The sequence below is a fragment of the Mus pahari genome, unplaced genomic scaffold (assembly GCF_900095145.1).
Source record: "Mus pahari unplaced genomic scaffold, PAHARI_EIJ_v1.1 scaffold_11700_1, whole genome shotgun sequence".
NCBI classification, from domain to species: Eukaryota; Metazoa; Chordata; class Mammalia; order Rodentia; family Muridae; genus Mus; species Mus pahari.
This window is the reverse complement of record NW_018393884.1, coordinates 5884-25171: the sequence shown is the minus strand read 5'-3', so window position 1 is coordinate 25171 and position 19288 is coordinate 5884. Positions and strand designations below refer to the sequence as shown.

The following is a 19288-nucleotide window of genomic DNA, read 5'->3' as shown; positions in this document are numbered from 1 at the left end:
TCTTTCCATCTTCTGAGATCTTCAATTTCTTTCTTTAGGGATTTGAAGTTCTTATTGTACAGATCTTTCACTTCCTTAGTTAGAGTCACACCAAGGTATTTTATATTATTTGTGACTATTATTTTTTATTTTGAGGATGAGTAGTATAAAATTTTCTCAAAAGTCAACAACTTATTTTTCTACAACTAAGTTCAGTTACACAAGTTTATTATTATGTGCAATCTTACATGTTATAAGCATAAACATTATTTTTAATGTGCTACTCTAACATAAGGATATTCAATTATTTATTTTTAAGTTCTATTTATACATTCTTTTATTTTTTATTGACTAAGGTACATCCAATTTGAAGCCTCCCCTCCCTCCTAAATGTATTGAATTCTGACCATGGAATTACAGACTCATAGTAGTCCCTTTCCTGTCTATATTCATATCCAAAGACCAGGCTGTGTTAAAATGTGTGTTATTAGGTAGGTTATTGACCAATGTGACCATAAAGATGTAGTTGCAATACAAAATTTATATCGAGGCAGGAGTAATTCAATAAGTATACAATTTTATTCTGAGTTACTATACACGCATTGTTTTCCAGGCAATTTACCTGTAGTGTGACAGAATAGTGTCTTATCAAGTGAAGAAATTGTCTCAAATCAATTGATAAGTGTGGACAGTATGACAGAGACTGAGGACAGCAGTGTCTTACCTAATCTTCACTCCTGGGCTGGGAAAAGCCCTCTCCATGTTTGCTCATGGTAAATCCCTGAAAACCACTGAGGAAGTGGCTCTTCAGATTCTCTTGCTTTGCCAGTTTGGGGTTGGGACTGTGGCCAATGTCTTTCTGTTTGTCCATAATTTCTCTCCAGTCTTGACTGGTTCTAAACAGAGGCCCAAACAGGTGATTTTAAGCCACATGGCTGTAGCCAACACCTTGACTCTATTCCTCACTATATTTCCAAACAATATGATGGCTTTTGCTCCAATAAATGCTCCAACAGAAGTCAAATGTAAATTAGAATTCTTCAGTCACCTGGTGGCAAGAAGCACAAACTTGTGTTCCACCTGTGTCCTGAGTATCCATCAGTTTGTCACTCTTGTTCCTATTAGTCGAGGTAAACTTATATTCAGAGCAAGTGTCCCAAATTTGGCGAATTATTCTTGTTACAGTTGTTGGTTTTTCAGTGTCTTAAGTAACATCCACATTCCAATTAAGGTCACTGGTCCACAGATAACAGACAATAATACTGACTGGAAAAGCAAGTTGTTCTGTTCCACTTCTGGATTCATTGTAGGCATTGTCTTCTTGCAGTTTGCCCATGATGCCACATTCATGAGCATCATGATCTGGACCAGTATTTCCATGCTACTTCTCCTCCATAGACATCACCAGCGAATGCAANACATCCTCACTCCCAATCAGGACCCCAGAGGCCAAGCTGAGACCAGAGCCACCCATACTATCCTGATGCTGGTGGTGACATTTGTTAGCTTTTATCTTCTAAATTTTATTTGTATCATCTTTCATACCCTTTTTATGTATTCTCGTCTCTTTGTAAGGCTTCTCAGTGAGGTTCTGGCTGCAGTCTTCCCAAGTATATGTCCCTTACTGTTGATCTTCAGAGATCCCAAGGATCCTTGTTCTGTGTTCTTCAGCTGTTGAAAACCAGAGTCCCTAAAAATGCCAAGTACAGAAGACAGCTTCACTAATATCATTAAGGATTTTATTCATTAAACATGCTTTCAACATTTTTTATGAACCAAGTGTCGTGCTCACTGCTGTAATTTTAAAAGAGTAAGAGTGTAATCATTTGTTGATATGAAATGATTTCTGGTTGGAATCTGACTGACATGTTAAGTGAGTTATTCACCACCCTCTGTTCTCCTGTNTATAAGTGCCTTCTGCTGCAGGCTGTTCTAAAACTGATGCGGCCCATCTTCCCTAAACAGTTTAATGTGTTATATGGTCCTGATCAAACTGTTACTCTCTGCTCCTTCTTACTTCATCATTTAAACATTGGAGAAGAACAGAATCCTGCTCTGTATTTCCCTATCTGAACAAACGAGAATGCATGGCTATAATTAAATATTTTCAAGGATTAACATTTTTTATATAGTAAATATATTGCATGCCATTCCATTTTAGTTTGGAGATATATGCTTTGCTATCTTGGGTCCTACTCAGATGAGAGTCAAGCACTGAACATCATAAATTTGTGCTCTCTAGAGCAGTACAAGTTGCTGATCATATCAATAGTAAATAGGAAAAGAGGCAAAACCAGCTCATGCTCAGAAGAAGCCTTAAGACCAGGGAGGATACCAGGATCCGAACTGGAGACCTTCTCCTTAAAGACCTTGGTAATATCTTCACTTTGGGCCATGGTGACATTGTTTTTCCAATCATCCCAAACACCTACCAAACAGACAGGAGTCAAGATATATCAGACCAATGAGGAGGCAAAGTTGTCACTCTGTCTGTCANTGGCTTCCTCAGTCACAAAATTATTTTCTCAGAAGATTAAAATCAAGCATCTAACCTTTTCAGCTGCCCGAGAATGACCAAAGCAGCAAAGACCAGAAGATAAATATCTGTACTGGTTATAGCTGTCAGTGTGATGAAACTTAAAATCTGATTTGTGGTCCTTACTCCTGTGAACAAAGAAAAATTTTAGCATTTATTTCTTGTTTATGTGTATTGGTTGTGTATGTATTTGTGGGGATTCACTCCTCTCAGGAGGAATACGTATCAGCCGGGCGTGGTGGTGCACGCCTTTAATCCCAGCACTTGGGAGGCAGAGGCAGGCAGATTTCTGAGTTCCAGACTAGCCTGGTCTACAAAGTGAGTTCCAGGACAGCCAGGCCTCTACAGAGAAACCCAGTCTCGACCCCCCCAAACAAAAAAGAAAAATAGGTATCATATCCCTAGAGCTGGAGTTATAAACAGATGTAAGCCTACAAATATAGTTTCTCAGAATCAAGCTCTGATCCAATGTGTATGTGGCCAGAGTTCTAACCTGCTGAGCCATTTCTCAAGGCCCACACTGAGAAATTTATGCAACACACTTGACTCTTCACTTCCAATTGGGGGGAGCAGAGAAATCATTAATATCAGGTATATTGAAAGAGCTTAAAATAATAGAATAGGAATCAACAGTTTGTATGTTCTATATTGAGGAATAGATTCACACTGAGTTACAAAATTAATACTGAGACTCTTCCTGTGCCTTTTCACAGACCTGCACCNACACTGAAACTGACAAACCCATAGCACCATGTCTTGATCATAACACTGACCATAATAAGAATCAGCAAGACAGCTCAGCAGGTAAAGCACTCACAACTTAGAACTGATTATCCCAGGGCCTCCATAGTGGAGAGAACAAACTCCCACAATTGTATTCTGCCTTCCTCAAATCTGTGCTTGAACATGCCCACACACAGAAAAGTAAAAAGTGTATTTTCTAAACTTAGTTTAATCAGTTCAGTGTATCCTATAACTGAACTCTGCCTGTTAATCTGTATTTCCCCTTACCTCTGAACATTATTTTGGCGTACTTTATTGGATTGTATTATCTACCACCCTTCCAACACTTTTTTTCACCCCCAATTCCTTCCAACCAACTAACACCTAGTAGTAAAGAAAAAAAGTTAGAGAGGAAAAGGAGCGTAGAACTCTGAAGACTTCCTGCTGGAGTCATTTGGTTGCTTTTTGAAAGCCCAGTCTCCATCATCAGGATATCGCCAACCAGCAGTCAAACAAGATGGCCAAACAGCAATTCATCAATACCAAAATCAGGAGCAAGTACAGCAGCAAGGGTACTGGCAGCAGCAGGCAGAGCAGGAGCTACCACAGGACCTCTTGGGGATCTCACACACATACCCTCTCAAGAGTCCCCAGAATTCCAAACTAAAACTGTCTGCAGCTGTAAAAAAAATCATACCCCTCCTAAAGCATGAGACATTCATAATTACTGGTTATGGACAATTGGAAGCAGTCCCATATCCCATATGAGGGATTAAAACAAAAACATATTCACGTAACATAACTGGGTTTTTGAAGAAATGAAAATTATCACATCAGTCAAAGAAAAGAACAAATACAGAAATGTTAATAAAATTCAAAGAAGGCATGAATTACAATGAGATAACTTTGGAAAGGGCAGAAATTCGCAGGTAAAATTTCAAGAAAACATGCACAAATAAATAAATAAAGAAATGGCCTTTCTATGTTCCATCTCCAGTTCCATACCTCAGTCTGCAATCTCTGGTCTATACTCCTCTCCCTGGCCCATAATTCTGTCTACCTTCCAGGATGCTGAGGCCTGCATGGTCATGAGGGTGATGGTGTGACATGATCCCAACTCTGGGACAGAGCCAGCAGCACATGGGACTCCACAAGTGTTGACAGTTATCAGGAAATGGGATCCTTGACAAGTTTATTGTGGAATGTCCTTTCTGGGAAGGTTAATACCTCTTAGGAGGGGAGGATATGTTTATGTCTTAGCAAAAAGGATAAATTCTGTGACCTTCAGGGCAGACCTTAAGGTTATAGGAAAGAACACTGAATACATGAATTAAAAAAATATATAAACAGGATTCTCAACTATTCAAAATATAAGGATGTAGCATGAAATATATGAGGGGCTTCATGAACCAAAAAGAACAGAAGTAGCTGCACTATGAGCCAGCTTGTCAGAAAGATGCAAAGGCAGGCAGATAAAAAAGCAAGCAAGTTCCTGAGTTCAAGGACATTCTGGAACAGAGGAAATTTAGACCCAGCATGTGGGAGCAGTGATCTCAGTGCTGGATCCTACCCTGATAGCTTATTGTATGTTCTTACAAAGCAAGCAGATTTCTGAGTTTGTTTGCCATGTTAAGAAAAATATGCTTGCTATATTTCCTTAGAGGTTAAGGGGCTAAGTTCAAACGTGCTAATTTGTGATATAATCAAAAGAGTATGTGGGGGTGGATGATTGAATTGACATGAAAATAAAAGAATGAGCTTTTCTCTGTTAGAGGTTATCTTCAGAAAGCTGTCTTAGCAGAACACAAGGCTATCAGTTTGTACCCCACAATTGACTTCAAGCCATTCTTTTTTTTTTTTTTTTGGTTTTCGAGACAGGGTTTCTCTGTATAGTTCTGGCTGTCCTGGAACTCACTTTGTAGACCAGGCTGGTCTTGAACTCAGAAATCTGCCTGCCTCTGCTTCCCAAGTGCTGGGATTACAAGCCATTCTTTTGGTTGCTCCCAAATACCACCTCCTCAGAACCCCTCTCTAAGCCACGGCTGGTCCTTGGCACCAGGAGGCCTACTGACATCCAGAACAACCGAGAACAACTCACTCTCCAATTTCCTGCCTGCTGAACTCCACTACTCCCAGAAGATGTGAGGTCTGACCAATTCTCTCCATCTTTTCTGTGCCCCATCTTCCTGTCCACACCTCTACGTACAATTGAGAACCTGCACTTCACACCCTGGTCCACAGCTCTGCAAGCCTTCTGGGAGACCTGTTACCAATTCGAACAATCAGTCCCAGAGGCCTACTATGACCTTGTATGACCAGGACAGCTAATACTAGAGACAACAAGACGGCTAAAGGCATGAGCTAAAATGTGATAAGGAAAAGCCAGTGCAATATGGCATCATTGGTAACCAGCTATCCTACTCCAGCAAGCATTGGGTACCCTGACACTCCTGAAGAGCAAGAAAATGACCTTACATCTCATCTTATGAGGAAGATAGAGGCATTTAATGAGGAAATAAGTAAATACTTTTTTAAAAATACAGAAAAATCTGATCAAACAGGCCTTTAAAATGGAAACATACAAATATGAAATAATACAGGAAAATGCAACCAAACAGGTGAAGAAAATGAATAAAACTGTTCAGGACCTGAAAATGGAAATAGAAGTAATAAAGAAAACAAGAAAAGGAGACAACCCTGGAGAAAGAAAACCTAGAAAAAAGAATTACAGGCCACAAACATCACCAATAGAATACAAGAGAAAGAAGAGACAAGCTCAGCCACCAGAGATACAATAGAAGAAATTGCTCTATTAGTCATAGAAAATGTCAAATAAATAGATTCTAATACAATACACTCAGGAAATTTGGGACACTATGAAAAGACAAAACCTAAGAATAATAGGAGAATAAAGGGAAAAGAATCCCAGCTCAAAGGCACAGAAAATATACTGAACAAAATCACAGAACAAAACATTCCTAACCTAAAGAAAGAGATGACTATAAAACTACAAGAACCAAAATAGACTGGATAAGAAAAGAAAATCCTGCCACCATATAATAAAGCACTAAATGTACATAACAAAGAAAGAAATGTAAAAGATGAAGGGGAGAAAAGGACAAGTGACATATAAGGTTAGACCTGTTAGAATTACACCTGACTTCACATCAGAGGCTCTAAAAGCCAGAAGGGCATGGACATGAGTCTTGCAGACCTTAAGAGACCACAATATCAATTCAGGAAAATGTTCATTCACCACAAATAGAAAAGTAAACATATTCCATGACAAAAACAAATTTAAGCATTATCTATTTATTAATAGAGCCCTTCAAAGGATATAAAAAAGAAAACTTCAACTCAAGGAGGTTAAGTATACCCAGGAAAAAAATAAGAAACTTTATTTTTAATTATTTTATTAGATATTCTCTTCATTTACATTTCAAATGCTATCCCAAATGTCCCCTATACCCTCCCCAACCCTGCTCCCCTACCCACCCACTCCCACTTCTTGGCCATGGCATTCCCCTGTATGGGGCATATAAAGGTTGCAAGACCAAGGGGCCTCTCTTCCCAATGATGGCTGACTAGGCCATCTTCTGCTATATATGCAGCTAGAGACACGAGCTCTGGGGGTACTTGTCCCAGCTCGCAGGACACGTTATTACATGGTCCTTGAGGGGATCACAAACCTAGAGAGAAATGGGAATAAAGAAAGAGACGGAGACCATGCATGTTTGTCATAGTCTCCTTTACTAAGGGGAAATACTCCGTTATATACAATACAGCAAGGGAGTGATCAAAAAGGAAGCTTAGTGGGGAGGCTAATTGGGAGTGTGAAACTTTTGTGATTTATCTCAGTTCCTTGGCTTCACTGCCCCGGAACATTGGGCAGCTAGTTTCAAAGTTTGGTTTCTGTTAACAGCCCAAGGTGACAGCTCCGGAATGTAGGAAGACTTCCTCAGCCTTTGATGTTTGCTTAGGGCAGGAATCTTGCTGGATGGCCTTGCAGAGAGAGAGAGAGGAGGCAACTGTCTCCAAACAAAGAACTATATGGCTTTTAGCTGCATGCTGTAAAATGCCTGGGCTGTGAGATGCCTGGGTTTTCTCAACCTGGTCTCCAACAAATTCCCCCTTTTCGATTTAATAGAAGCTGGGGAGGTGGCTATAAGAAACGGGTTGGTGAAGCATCTTATCTTAGGCTATGAGGTGTGCACCTGTGTTCAGCACCCAAAAGCTAGACCTGTTTAGGTCCTAGGTGGGCAAGGGCTCTGTCTTAGGCCACACTATCCACACGGGATTAGCAGGTGTTACCTGTCTCTGAGTCATCCTTGCAGCCAGGGATGTGCCTCTGACCCACAACACCTCACTCATCCCGTCATAGGCTCACTTCACAGCTTAAGGCCCTCAGCCACTATTAGGAGCCAGTGAGTCACCCATCTTATAATGGCATCTCCACAGCCTCTGGAACCAGGAGCGCTCTGCATCTGCAGCAAGGGTGGGAAAATGCAGGCCACCAGCTGCTCTCTCTGCATCAGTGGAGGAGGGATCTTCAGAGGAGTCTTCAGTGTCCACAGGATGGTAGTGGACTGCAACCGGCTTTAAGGCAGCATCAANCTGAGATTTAACAAAACTGGTTAATCTGGAAAAAGCCCAAGGGCCAAAAGATAGAATCAGGAGAATGCCCAGGAAAGGTCCCAGAATGGTAGGGAACAAAGTGGAAAGCCAAGGAGAGGTAGAAAACCAATTTTGATACCAGGATTCTTGCATCTCTCTTTTACGCATTCTTTCTTCTAAGCTAGCTCTAACTTTGTCTATACTATCCTGAACTANGCCAGTCTTATCAGTGTAAAAACAACACTCTTCTTTGATGGCTGCACAGAGTCCTCCGTCCTTTAGGAATACTAAACCTAGGCCTCTTCTGTTCTGTAACACTACCTCAGACAGAGAGACTGAGGAATCTTTTAAATTCTTCAGGCCTCTCTGTATCTCTCGGATGTCTCTGTCCACTGCGTGGTTAAGCCTGGGGAGCTGTGCAGACTGATGTTGGGAGGAGATNANGGAGGCAATTCCTGTTCCTGCACCTGCAGCACTCACACCAAGGATCACTGCTAAGGTTACTGCAGAAATTGGCTCTCTCTTAGAGCGGGGCAGGTTGGTGCCTTTATCCCAGATCTGGAGTAAATCTTCTGCAGGATGTATTGTCAAGTTTGGTAAAAGTTGAATCAAGACACAATAATCTCTATTAACTAAAAATATCTGGGTAATCACATAAGTAGTAAGCCCAGTAGAGCGTGCCAAATAAGTACCATTGGGCGCTCCAAGATATTGAAAAGTGGCCTGTACAACAATAGTCTGATTGCAGACTTCTAGCAAGGCCTGTGGGGGGAGTATGGAAGGCCCCAAAAGGCATGAGCCCACACCTGAAACCTGACTCAGTGTGAGTCCTGTGTTTGCCTCAGGATGCCAACCAAGTTCTTGGACATCATTGGTTGCAATGAGTGATTCAAATATTGCCACTCCTTCATAAAAAGGAGGTTGAGGNGAAAAACACACCCAACATTCTTTATATTGGGTAAAATCGACTGCATGTATGGCAACAACTGAAGCATTTACTGTGTCTAAAAGCAGTTCTGCTGAAGTGAGAGGTCCAGCAGGCAAAGTAGGCTGAAAAAGAACAACGGGGGCAGGAGTGCCACTCTGAGGAGGACTAGCTACTTTATGAACAATAGGTATATTAGGGGCTATAGGATGAAGTNTAGGATTAGGTCCTATAGCACTTCCTCTAAGGTTAGGGATGGTCTTAGTTAACTGTATTTTAAATACCAACCCAAAATCTTTATGTTCTTTATATATATATGCAAACCCCAGGAGGGAGTTTGTTTGTTAATCCAATCATATTTTCTCCCAGCCTCCGTGAACTCGATCATGAGGAGGGGATTACACCATCCTAAGGTGTCTGGATTAGAGGAGGAACAGCTTTTCCCAACAGGGGAATTAAGGCCCCTTCTGGCCTCATTTGGGCCTCCTTTACTTTTTACTGTGATGAGGTCCCAAGATGAGGAGGGATTCCAATAAGTATTACCAGTAGTTTCACATCCCCAGCTGGCACAAAAATAATCTGTCTCAAAGCCACATTTATGATTAAGTGATCGGTCATGGTGGGAGCCAGGGCAAACATAAAAGCCAACATTTATGCCTCTTAATCTATGCAATGTTTTGTTTAAGGTAAATCTGCCCTGTTGAGTGGCACAGTCTGGATAAACCCCAAGCCCGTTTGGATAATTCTATGCCCCAGTGTAGGGGAATGCCAGGGCCAGGAAGTGGGAGTGGGTGAGTTGGGGAGCAGGGGGAGGTTTCAAGGGGATATGGGATTTTTGGAGGGGAAGCTAGAAAAGGGGATAACATTTGAAATGAAAATAAAGAAAATATCTAATAAAAAAGATAAGACAACCCAACACATTATGGCTGGACTAGACAACTAAACAGAAGTAAAAGAACCCCGAGAGAAGGCATAGCAACCAGTGACCCATTCATTCCCACACTCGGGTGTCCCATAACAATTCTAAGCTGAAAGCTTTAATGCGTATGCAGGTAATCTGATGATGAAGACCCTTGTAGGCCCAGGCTTGGTGTTTCCATCTCTGTGTGTTCATGTGTACTTTGCTCAGTTGATTTAGTGAGTCTAGCTCTCCTGGTGTCCTTCATCCCCATGGCTCTTACACTCTTTCTGGACTCCTCCTCTTTAGAGTTCCCTGAGCTCTAAGAGGTGAGATTTGATGGAGACATCCATTTAGAGCTGTGGGTTCTGAGGACTCTCTTTCCACAAGATGCCAGGCTGTGAGCCTCTGAATCTGTTTCTGTCTGCCAGAGGAGGAATCTTCTCTGATGATAACTGAATAGGACACTGATCTAGGAATATAGCAGAATACCATTAGAAGTCATTCTATCGATGATTTTATTTTTTAGACAGGTAGTATTTGGTCTTGCTATAGGTATGTTGACTATCTAATTCCTGGTACTTGGTCTCCTGACAGTGCTGTGAATGGGCTCTGTCTATGACAAATCAGAAATTGTTTGGCTTCTCCCACAAGTTTCATGCCACCATTGCATTAGCATATCTTATGTGCAAGGAGGATTTTAGGCCAAAAATTTTGTGGCTGAGTTGGTGTTTATGTGTCTCTTTTGGTAGACTGCAATGTACTTTTCCATACAAAAGACACTAGATATAGGAGTGAAGGCTCCCTTTCGGTATCAGGTCTACTCCTCCATGTTGAGGGAGTATATGGGTGTTGTCCTAGGTAAGGGTACCCCACTCTAAGTTTGTGGAGAGCAATAATGTTAGCCTTAATTAATGTTAGCTTTTTTATAAAGATTTTTAAAATTTCATTTATATGTGTACACCATAGCTGTCTTCAGACACTCCAGAAGAGAGCATCAGATCCTATTACATATGGTTGTGAGCCACCATATGGTTGCTAGGAATAGAGCTCAGGACCTCTGGAAGAGCAAGCAGCCAGTGCTCTTAACCATTGAGCCATCTCTCCAGTCCCAGCCTGGGTGTGGTAGGCATTTCCATGGGACATCTTTGGCCAACAACTCAGTTGAACGCAATATAGTTCCTGTACTTGAAGTCCTCTTACTTGACAAGAGGTGGTTAGTTGGGACTCCATACCCTCAGTTATTAGAAAATTTCAGTAGGATCACTTTCATATATGTTAGTAAATTTCCACTGCCATAGGTTTTCATAACATCTCCCGTATGCCCCCCCATTCCAGCTCTTTCTCTTAATTCCATCTCTCAACCTTATGCCACCTTGCACTTCTGGTCCTTTTCCAACCCACCCTCTAGTCCACTCAGAAGAGCCAATCTCTTTCCCCCTTTCATGAAATCCTTATGTCCCTCACTAGAACCTTTCTATGTATCAATCTCCTTTGTAGCTTTATTATCATTTATTTAATGGCTAATAAGTATGGACAAGTGATGGTGATGATGGTGATGATGCTGAAAAGTGTGATAATTGTGGTGATGGTAATGGTGGTTATGGTAATGGTGATCAGGATGGTAATATGGGGATGGTGAGATGCTGCTGCTGGTGGTGATCATGATGTTGATGCTGGTGGTTGTGATGAGAGGGATAAACACAGGGGTTTTCTGTATAGCCTCAGCTATCCTGGAACTCACTCTGTAGACCAGGCTTCCCTCAAACTCAGAAATCTGCCTGCCTCTGCCTCCCAAGCGCTGGGATTAAAGGTGTGTGCCATCACTGCCTGGATTAGTTTTTGTTAAATAAAAACATTTTATTTTCATCATAATACCACTATAATACATTTACATTGTTATGAGCAAGTTTGTGTGTATGTGTGTGTGTGTGTGTGTGTGTGTGTGTGTGTGTGTGTGTATGTGTGTAATTTACCTTCCCACTCTAGTAAAAAAAAAACAATGTTCCTTTGATTGGGAAACATTTCACATAAAGTCTTATTTAAAGTAGAGCGTGGTGGTCCTTGGCTATCATTCTGGCTACTCTGAAAGCTAAGTAAAAACTCTCAAGTTCAAAATCACATCACTCAAATATCTTCCTCTGTTGTTATATGGCTGTCTTCCTTCTGCATCTGTTTGCTGCTTCTTATAAGCACACAGTCACTCCTAAAGGTTTTATTCTACTCATGATTTTCATTTGCAAAGGCTCTATTTCCAAATAGGTCATTCACATGCATCACTCTACATAATAGAAATACAGTTCAACCGTAGCAGGCAATAGCTTTCCTTTCTTTCTTCCCTCTCTGACCAGATGCCCTTCACAGGCCCGTCCCATGGCCCTTGTGTCTGCTGATTCTCGAATCGCGGAGCTTCTCACAGAGCTCCATCAGCTGATCAAGCAAACCCAGGTGAGAGCAAAGTTTGTGTAAGTGAATACATACTATATTTATATTTCTGGGTGTGGGTTACCTCACTCAGGATGATTTTTTTCCTAGCTTCAGCCATTTTCCTATAGACATAATGGTGCCTATCCTTAAACAGCTGAGTAATGCTCCATTGTACTCATGTCATCATTTTTATCCTTTCTTTTGTTGACACTTCTTGGTTGATAACAGATTCATTCATATTGTGAATGAACAGAGCAGCAAAAATCATGGTTGAGCACATGTCCTTGTAATAGGATGAAGTGTCCTTCAGGTATACATCCAAGAGTGGTGAGGTAGATCTATTGCCTACTTTCTGTAAAATCTCTGTTCTTGTTCCCATAGTGACTGAACACATTCTCCCTTTCACCAGCAATGGATGAGCATTTCCCTTATTGCACATCCTTGCCAGCATGAGCAGTCACCTATGTTATTGTTCTTGGACATTCTAATAGGTATTAGGATCCCAATGTAGTTTTCATTTTCTTTTTCCTGATGTCCAAATATTGCCAAGGGACATGCAGTAGGAATGGCCAATGGCTTTAGAACTCAGGGAATGTGGTCACCCCACTGATGAACACAGCCACATGGGTGAGTCTTGGTGTGACACGGCCCCAAGGACTTCACGCTGTTACGGAGGTCTGCTCTGCTTACTGCCCTCACATCCCACTTAATCTAAGAAGGACATTGCATTAGGAGGTCTAGACTCATTTTCCTCTCTAACTTTTTTCTCTACTACTGGGTGTTAGTTGGTTGGAAGGTATTAGATTGAAAAACGTGTTGGAAGGGTGGTAGATAATAGAACCCAATAAAGTATCCCAAAATAATGATTAGAAGTAAGGGGATACACAGATTAACAGGCAGAGATCAGTGTTATAGGATACACAGAACTGATTAAACTAAGTTTAGAACATATAATTTTTTTCTTTTCTGTGTGTGGGCATGTTCAAGCACAGATTTGAGGAAACACAGTACAATTGTGGGAGTTTGTTCTCTCCACTATGGAGGCCCTGGGATAATCAGTTCTAAGTTGTGAGTGCTTTACCTGCTGAGCTGTCTTGCTGGTTCTTATTATGGCCAGTGTTATGATCAAGACATGGTGCTATGGGTTTGTCAGTTTCAGTGTNGGTGCAGGTCTGTGAAAAGGCACAGGAAGAGTCTCAGTATTAATTTTGTAACTCAGTGTGAATCTATTCCTCAATATAGAACATACAAACTGTTGATTCCTATTCTATTATTTTAAGCTTTTTCAATATACCTGATATTAATGATTTTGCACTCACCAAATTGGAAGTGAAGAGTCAAGTGTGTTGCATAAATTCCTCAGTGTGGACCTCGAGAGATGGCTCAGCAGGTTAGAACCCTGGCCACATATACATTGGATCAGAGCTTGATTCTGAGAAACTGTATTCATAGGTTTACATCTGTTTGTAACTCCAGCTCTACGGGTATGACGCCTAGTCTTCATGAGAGGAGGGAATCACCACAAGTACATACACATCCAATAAACAAACAAAAAATAAATGCTAAAATTTTTCTTTGTTCACAGGAGTAAGTACCACAACTCAGATTTTCAGTTTCATCACATGACAGCTATAACCACTCCAGATATTTATCTTGTGGGTTCTGCTGTCCGTGGTTATTTTCAGGCAGCTGAAAAGGTTAGATGCTTGATTTTAATCTTCTGAGAAAATAATTTTGTGACTGAGGAAGCCACTGACAGAGTGACAACTTTGCCTCCTCATTGGTCTGATATATCTTGACTCCTGTCTGATTGGTAGGTGTTTGGGATGATTGGAAAAACAATGTCACCATGGCCCAAAGAGAAAGATATTACCAAGTTCTTTCAGGAGAAGGTCTCCAGTTCGGATCCTGGTATCCTCCCTGGTCTTAAGGCTTCTTCTGAGCATGAGCTGGTTTTGCCTCTTTTCCTATTTACTATTGATATGATCAGCAACTTGTACTGCTCTAGAGAGCACAAAGTTATGATGTTCAGTGCTTGACTCTCATCTGAGTAGGACCCAAGATAGCAAAGCATATATCTCCAAACTAAAATGGAATGACATGCAATATATTTACTATATAAAAAATGTTAATCCTTGAAAATATTTAATTATAGCCATGCATTCTCGTTTGTTCAGATAGGGAAATACAGAGCAGGATTCTGTTCTTCTCCACTGTTTAAATGATGAAGTAAGAAGGAGCAGAGAGTAACAGTTTGATCAGGACCATATAACACATTAAACTGTTTAGGGAAGATGGGCCGCATCAGTTTTAGAACAGCCTGNAGCAGAAGGCACTTATANACAGGAGAACAGAGGGTGGTGAATAACTCACTTAACATGTCAGTCAGATTCCAACCAGAAATCATTTCATATCAACAAATGATTACACTCTTACTCTTTTAAAATTACAGCAGTGAGCACCACACCTTGTTCATACTAGATCTTCGAAGCATATTTATAGAATAAAGTCCTTAATAGTATTAGTAAAGCTTTATTCTGTATTTGGCATTTTTTAGGGACTCTGGTTTTCAACATTTGAAGAGCACAGAACAAGGATCCTTGGGATCTCTGAAGATCAACAGTAAGGGACATATACTTGGGAAGACTGCAGCCAGAACCTCACTGAGAAGCCTTATGAAGAGACGAGAATGCATAAAAAAGGTCTGAAAGATGATACAAATAAAATTTAGAAGATAAAAGCTAACAAATGTGACTACCAGCATCAGGATAGTATGGGTGGCTCTGGTCTCAGCTTGGCCTCTGGGGTCCTGATTGGGAGTGAGGATGTNTTGCATTCGCTGGTGATGTCTATGGAGGAGAAGTAGCATGGAAATACTGGTCCAGATCATGATGCTCATGAATGTGGCATCATGGGCAAACTGCAAGAAGACAATGCCTACAATGAATCCAGAAGTGGAACAGAACAACTTGCTTTTAGAGTTAGTGTTATTGTCTGTTATCTGTGGACCAGTGACCTTAATTGGAATGTGGATGTTACTTAAGACACTGAAAAACCAACAACTGTAACAAGAATAACTCACCAAATTTGGGACACTTGCTCTGAGTATAAGTTTACCTCTATTAACAGGAACAAGAGTGACAAACTGATGGATACTCAGGACACAGGCGGAACACAAGTTTGTGCTTCTTGCCACCAGGTGACTGAAGAATTCTAATTTACATTTGAGTTCTGTTGGAGCATTTATTGGAGCAAAAGCCATCATATTGTTTGGAAATATAGTGAGGAATAGAGTCAAGGCATTGGCCACAGCCATGTGGCTTAAAATCACCTGTCTGGGCCTCTGTTTAGAACCAGTCAAGACTGGAGAGAAATTATGTACAAACAGAAAGACATTGGCCACAGTCCCAACCCCAAACTGGCAAAGCAACAGGACCTGAAGAGCCACTTCCTCAGTGGTTTTCAGGGATTTACCATGAGCAGACATGGAGAGGGCTTTACACTGTCCAGGAGTGATGATTAGGTAAGACACTACTAACCTTGGGTCTCTTTTCTCTTGTCCACACTTAACAATTGATTTGAGACAATTTCTTTACTTGATAAGTGAAACACTATTCTATCAAACTACAAGTAAATTGCCTGGAAAACAATGCATGTATAATAATTTGAACAATATATTATACTTATTGAATAACTCCTGCCTCGATATAAATTTTGTATTGCAACTATATCTTTATTGGTCCAGTAGGTCCAGAACACAATAACACACATTTTAACACACAATGGTCTTGGCATATGAATACAGACAGGAAAGAGACTAGTATGAGTATGTGACTCCATCATCAGAATTCAATACAATTAGGAGGGAAGGGAGGCTTCAATTGGGATGTAACTTAATCATTAAAAAATAAAACAATATATAAATGCAGCATAAAAATAATTAATTTAATTTCCTTATGTTAGACTAACAGGTTAAAAATAATATGTATGGGTATAACATGTAAGATTGCACATAATAATAAAATTATGTAATTGAATTCAGTTGTAGAAATTAAGTCATTGGCTTTTGAGGAAATTTTGTACTACACACACACACACACACACACACACACACACACACACACACAGACCACTTATTTCTAATAAAGCCCGCTATCTTCTGATCACACAGATGAACATAGGCTTACATATGTGTCCTCCATGTGAAAAAAAAAACCCACTTTCTAACAGGTTTCATTTATTCACTGTTTTCCTGACCTTAATTTTTCTGGTAAAATTTCATGTGTCAGAGTCTCACCTATGTCATCCCCAGCTTCCCTCCAAAATTATTAACAAAAAACCACTATTATACCCTTGGCAAGCTGATGCTTCATCTGCATTTTACTTGTTTATATGTTTTCTATAGGAACACAANGGCCTCCATCCAACAGATAAAATTCAACATCTCACATACATGTTACACTGAATGCTGTTTTCTCCTGAGTACTAATCTAGGACACAGACATTTCTTTGATATGAAAGCAAAATATTAACCTATTTAAGTTAACCTGCAGACTTCAAAAAGAAATAATGTTTCATACTGGCTTCAGAAGACAATTTTCACTGAAGCAAAGAAAAGAGAATTTTAAGCAGACGTCTATGGTTGGAAGAATCCCACCTTCTGAGCCTCAGTCAGGATGAAGATGCTCATCTGAAGGCCAGCTGCAGAGCACAGCTCCTATGGAAGCATATTTCGTAGTGCCTGAATTGAGGAACTTCTCTGTGTCACTCTTTGCCTGAGAAAGAATGCAAGGAAATTCGGAATGGTTTCTTCTCCACGCAATGCTGGGAAGGTAACCCAACAAAGTCCAAGTTTCCAGTCTCATTAAATAATAGGGTATTGGGACATGACATCCTTCAGAGAGTATATTACTGTGTCATCTGCACATTTGTCTGCATGGTGTCTTTGGGATACCTCCAATGAAGGAAAACTCATTTATCCCCAGAGCAAATCTCCATTCCTTTCTGATGCTTACTGATGACGTCTAGGAGTTTGTTAGGTGTTAATGAGCACCTGAGTAGAAGTTAGGGAAGGGTTTTCATGTTTCCTTTGGGAGAACCTAAGTTCTGAATTGATCATGTAATCAGATGTGAATTGTGGCACTCCAGGGTAGANCAAGGGACTCATTAAGTGAGTTTCTACAGAGTACTTTCCTCCCTACTATTCCACTCTTGNAAAATTATGCTGACACAAAGTTCTTCCAGAAAAGTGGTAATGTCTCATTCAGATTCTGTAATTTCCTAGGAAGTTGCTTCATTCCAACTTTTCCNGTGTTTGTCCCAGGACATTTATAAATGGCAAATTTATTAACTGAAGCTGGTGATGCCCACCTGAATCCTGGAGTTATTCCAATATCCACTTGTTTTCAGGTATATCATGACTTGTTTTCTGATATACTCATAAATCCTTATCAGAAGTCTAATGAACTTTGATAGTATCTAGATAACCTGATTTGTAATGAAGCAATCCTGGACATACAAACAAAGATATGGATTGAGCCATCATTACAAAATAAATAGATCCAACTCATTTCTGCTCTAGGTTTAATAAAAAAAATCTAGGGACTTAATTTTGATTTTGAATGATGAAAAGTAAAAACTTACGTTATAAATCTTTGAAATGTATGTTCTAAACATTTATTGATATTCAAACCTGCAACAATATTGTCTCAAGCACAAAGAACATATACTTAGATGTGTGAGAAATAAGATATCATTGCACAATATTTTTTCCAATTGAAAATACCAGTACTTAGAATGGGATATATATGGAAATAGGACAAAAAGAAAGAATTATTTGTCATTAATTGCTCAGATACATTATATTTGTCCAGGACAAGCCCGTAATCATGATTTCAATTGTGAAATTTATATTGGCTAATTGACATTTACAAATGGCTTATTAGCCTAATACATAATTATATTGGAGTAACTTTCAAGGTCAGGAATTTGTAAGAGTCATGGCATGTTGAAAAAAAGAGGAGGTAGAACTCAGTTTTACAAATGATTAGAGGGTGATCATAGAACATGAAGATTTAGAGTTGGGTGTGTGTAAGATGGAAAGCAGACTAGGAAATATGGAGAGGAATAACTAACACTAAGTGTCTTTCAAAAATTTCTACAGAAATATAGTACTATTGAAGCTTCCTGTAATACATTCACTTGCATATTTCAAAGGCATTTTAATAAGCCAGGACTATACTAGTTGGACACTCCCCCAAGTAGACATCTAATGTTGAATAATGTAAACTTCTTTTATTTCATTTTTTGTAATTTCTTTTTTTCAGGTATTAATAACTTTTATTTGATATTTTCTTTATTTTCATTTCAAATGTTATGTCCCTCCTCCACAAACCCTCTATTCCATCCTCTCTCTCCTTCTTCTATGAGGGTGTTCCTCCACCCACCCACCCACCCACTCCCACCTCCCTGTCCTCAGTTCCCCTACACTGAGGCATCTCTTGCACCTTCATAGGATGAATAACCACTACTCTCACTGATTCATCACAAGGACATCCTCTGTAACTTATGCAGCTGGAGCCATGTGTACTCCTTGGTTGATGGCTCAGACCCTGCAAGTTTTTGGGGGAACTTATTGGTTGATATTGTTCTTCCTGCGGGGTTGCAATCCCTTCAACACCTTTGGTCCCTTTTCTAATTCCTCTATTGTGGACCCCATGCTCAATCCAATGATTGGTTAATTTCTTTCTTTATTTCTTCCTTGACCAAGGTATCATTGAGTAGAGTGTTGTTCTGCTCCTCCGTGTATGTGGGCTTTTTTTAAAATTATTTTATTGGATATTTTCTTCATTTACATTTCAAATGCTATCCCAAAAGTCCTCTATACTCTCCTCCCACCCTGCTCTCCACCCACTCATTCCCACTTCTTGGTTCTAGAGTTCCCCTGTATGGGGCATATAAAGTTTGCAAGACCAAGGGTCCTCTCTTCCCAGTGATGGCCAACTAGGCCATCTTCTGCTACTTATGCAGCTAGAGACAGGAGCCTGGGGGTACTGATTAGTTTATATTGTTGTTCCACCTACAGGGTTGCAGACCCTNTCAGCTCCTTGGGTACTTTCTCTAGTTCCTCCATTGGGAGCCCTGTGTTCCATCCTATAGATGACTATGAGCATCCATTTCTGTATTT

General features: G+C 40.2%; 2 protein-coding genes across 2 annotated transcripts; one reads left to right on the top strand and one right to left on the bottom strand.

Moving 5' to 3' along the window:
* Positions 1-700: 700 nt before the first annotated feature.
* Positions 701-1657, top strand: LOC110315783 (vomeronasal type-1 receptor 2-like). Its single transcript, XM_021189750.1, has one exon. It carries the CDS (start codon positions 740-742, stop codon positions 1655-1657), a length of 918 nt encoding a protein of 305 aa, XP_021045409.1. The 5' UTR covers positions 701-739.
* A 12971-nt stretch (positions 1658-14628) lies between these two features.
* On the bottom strand, positions 14629-15735 carry LOC110315782 (vomeronasal type-1 receptor 2-like). The gene has a single exon (XM_021189749.1). It carries the CDS (start codon positions 15587-15589, stop codon positions 14672-14674), a length of 918 nt encoding a protein of 305 aa, XP_021045408.1. The 5' UTR covers positions 15590-15735; the 3' UTR covers positions 14629-14671.
* Between the last annotated feature and the right edge of the window lie 3553 nt (positions 15736-19288).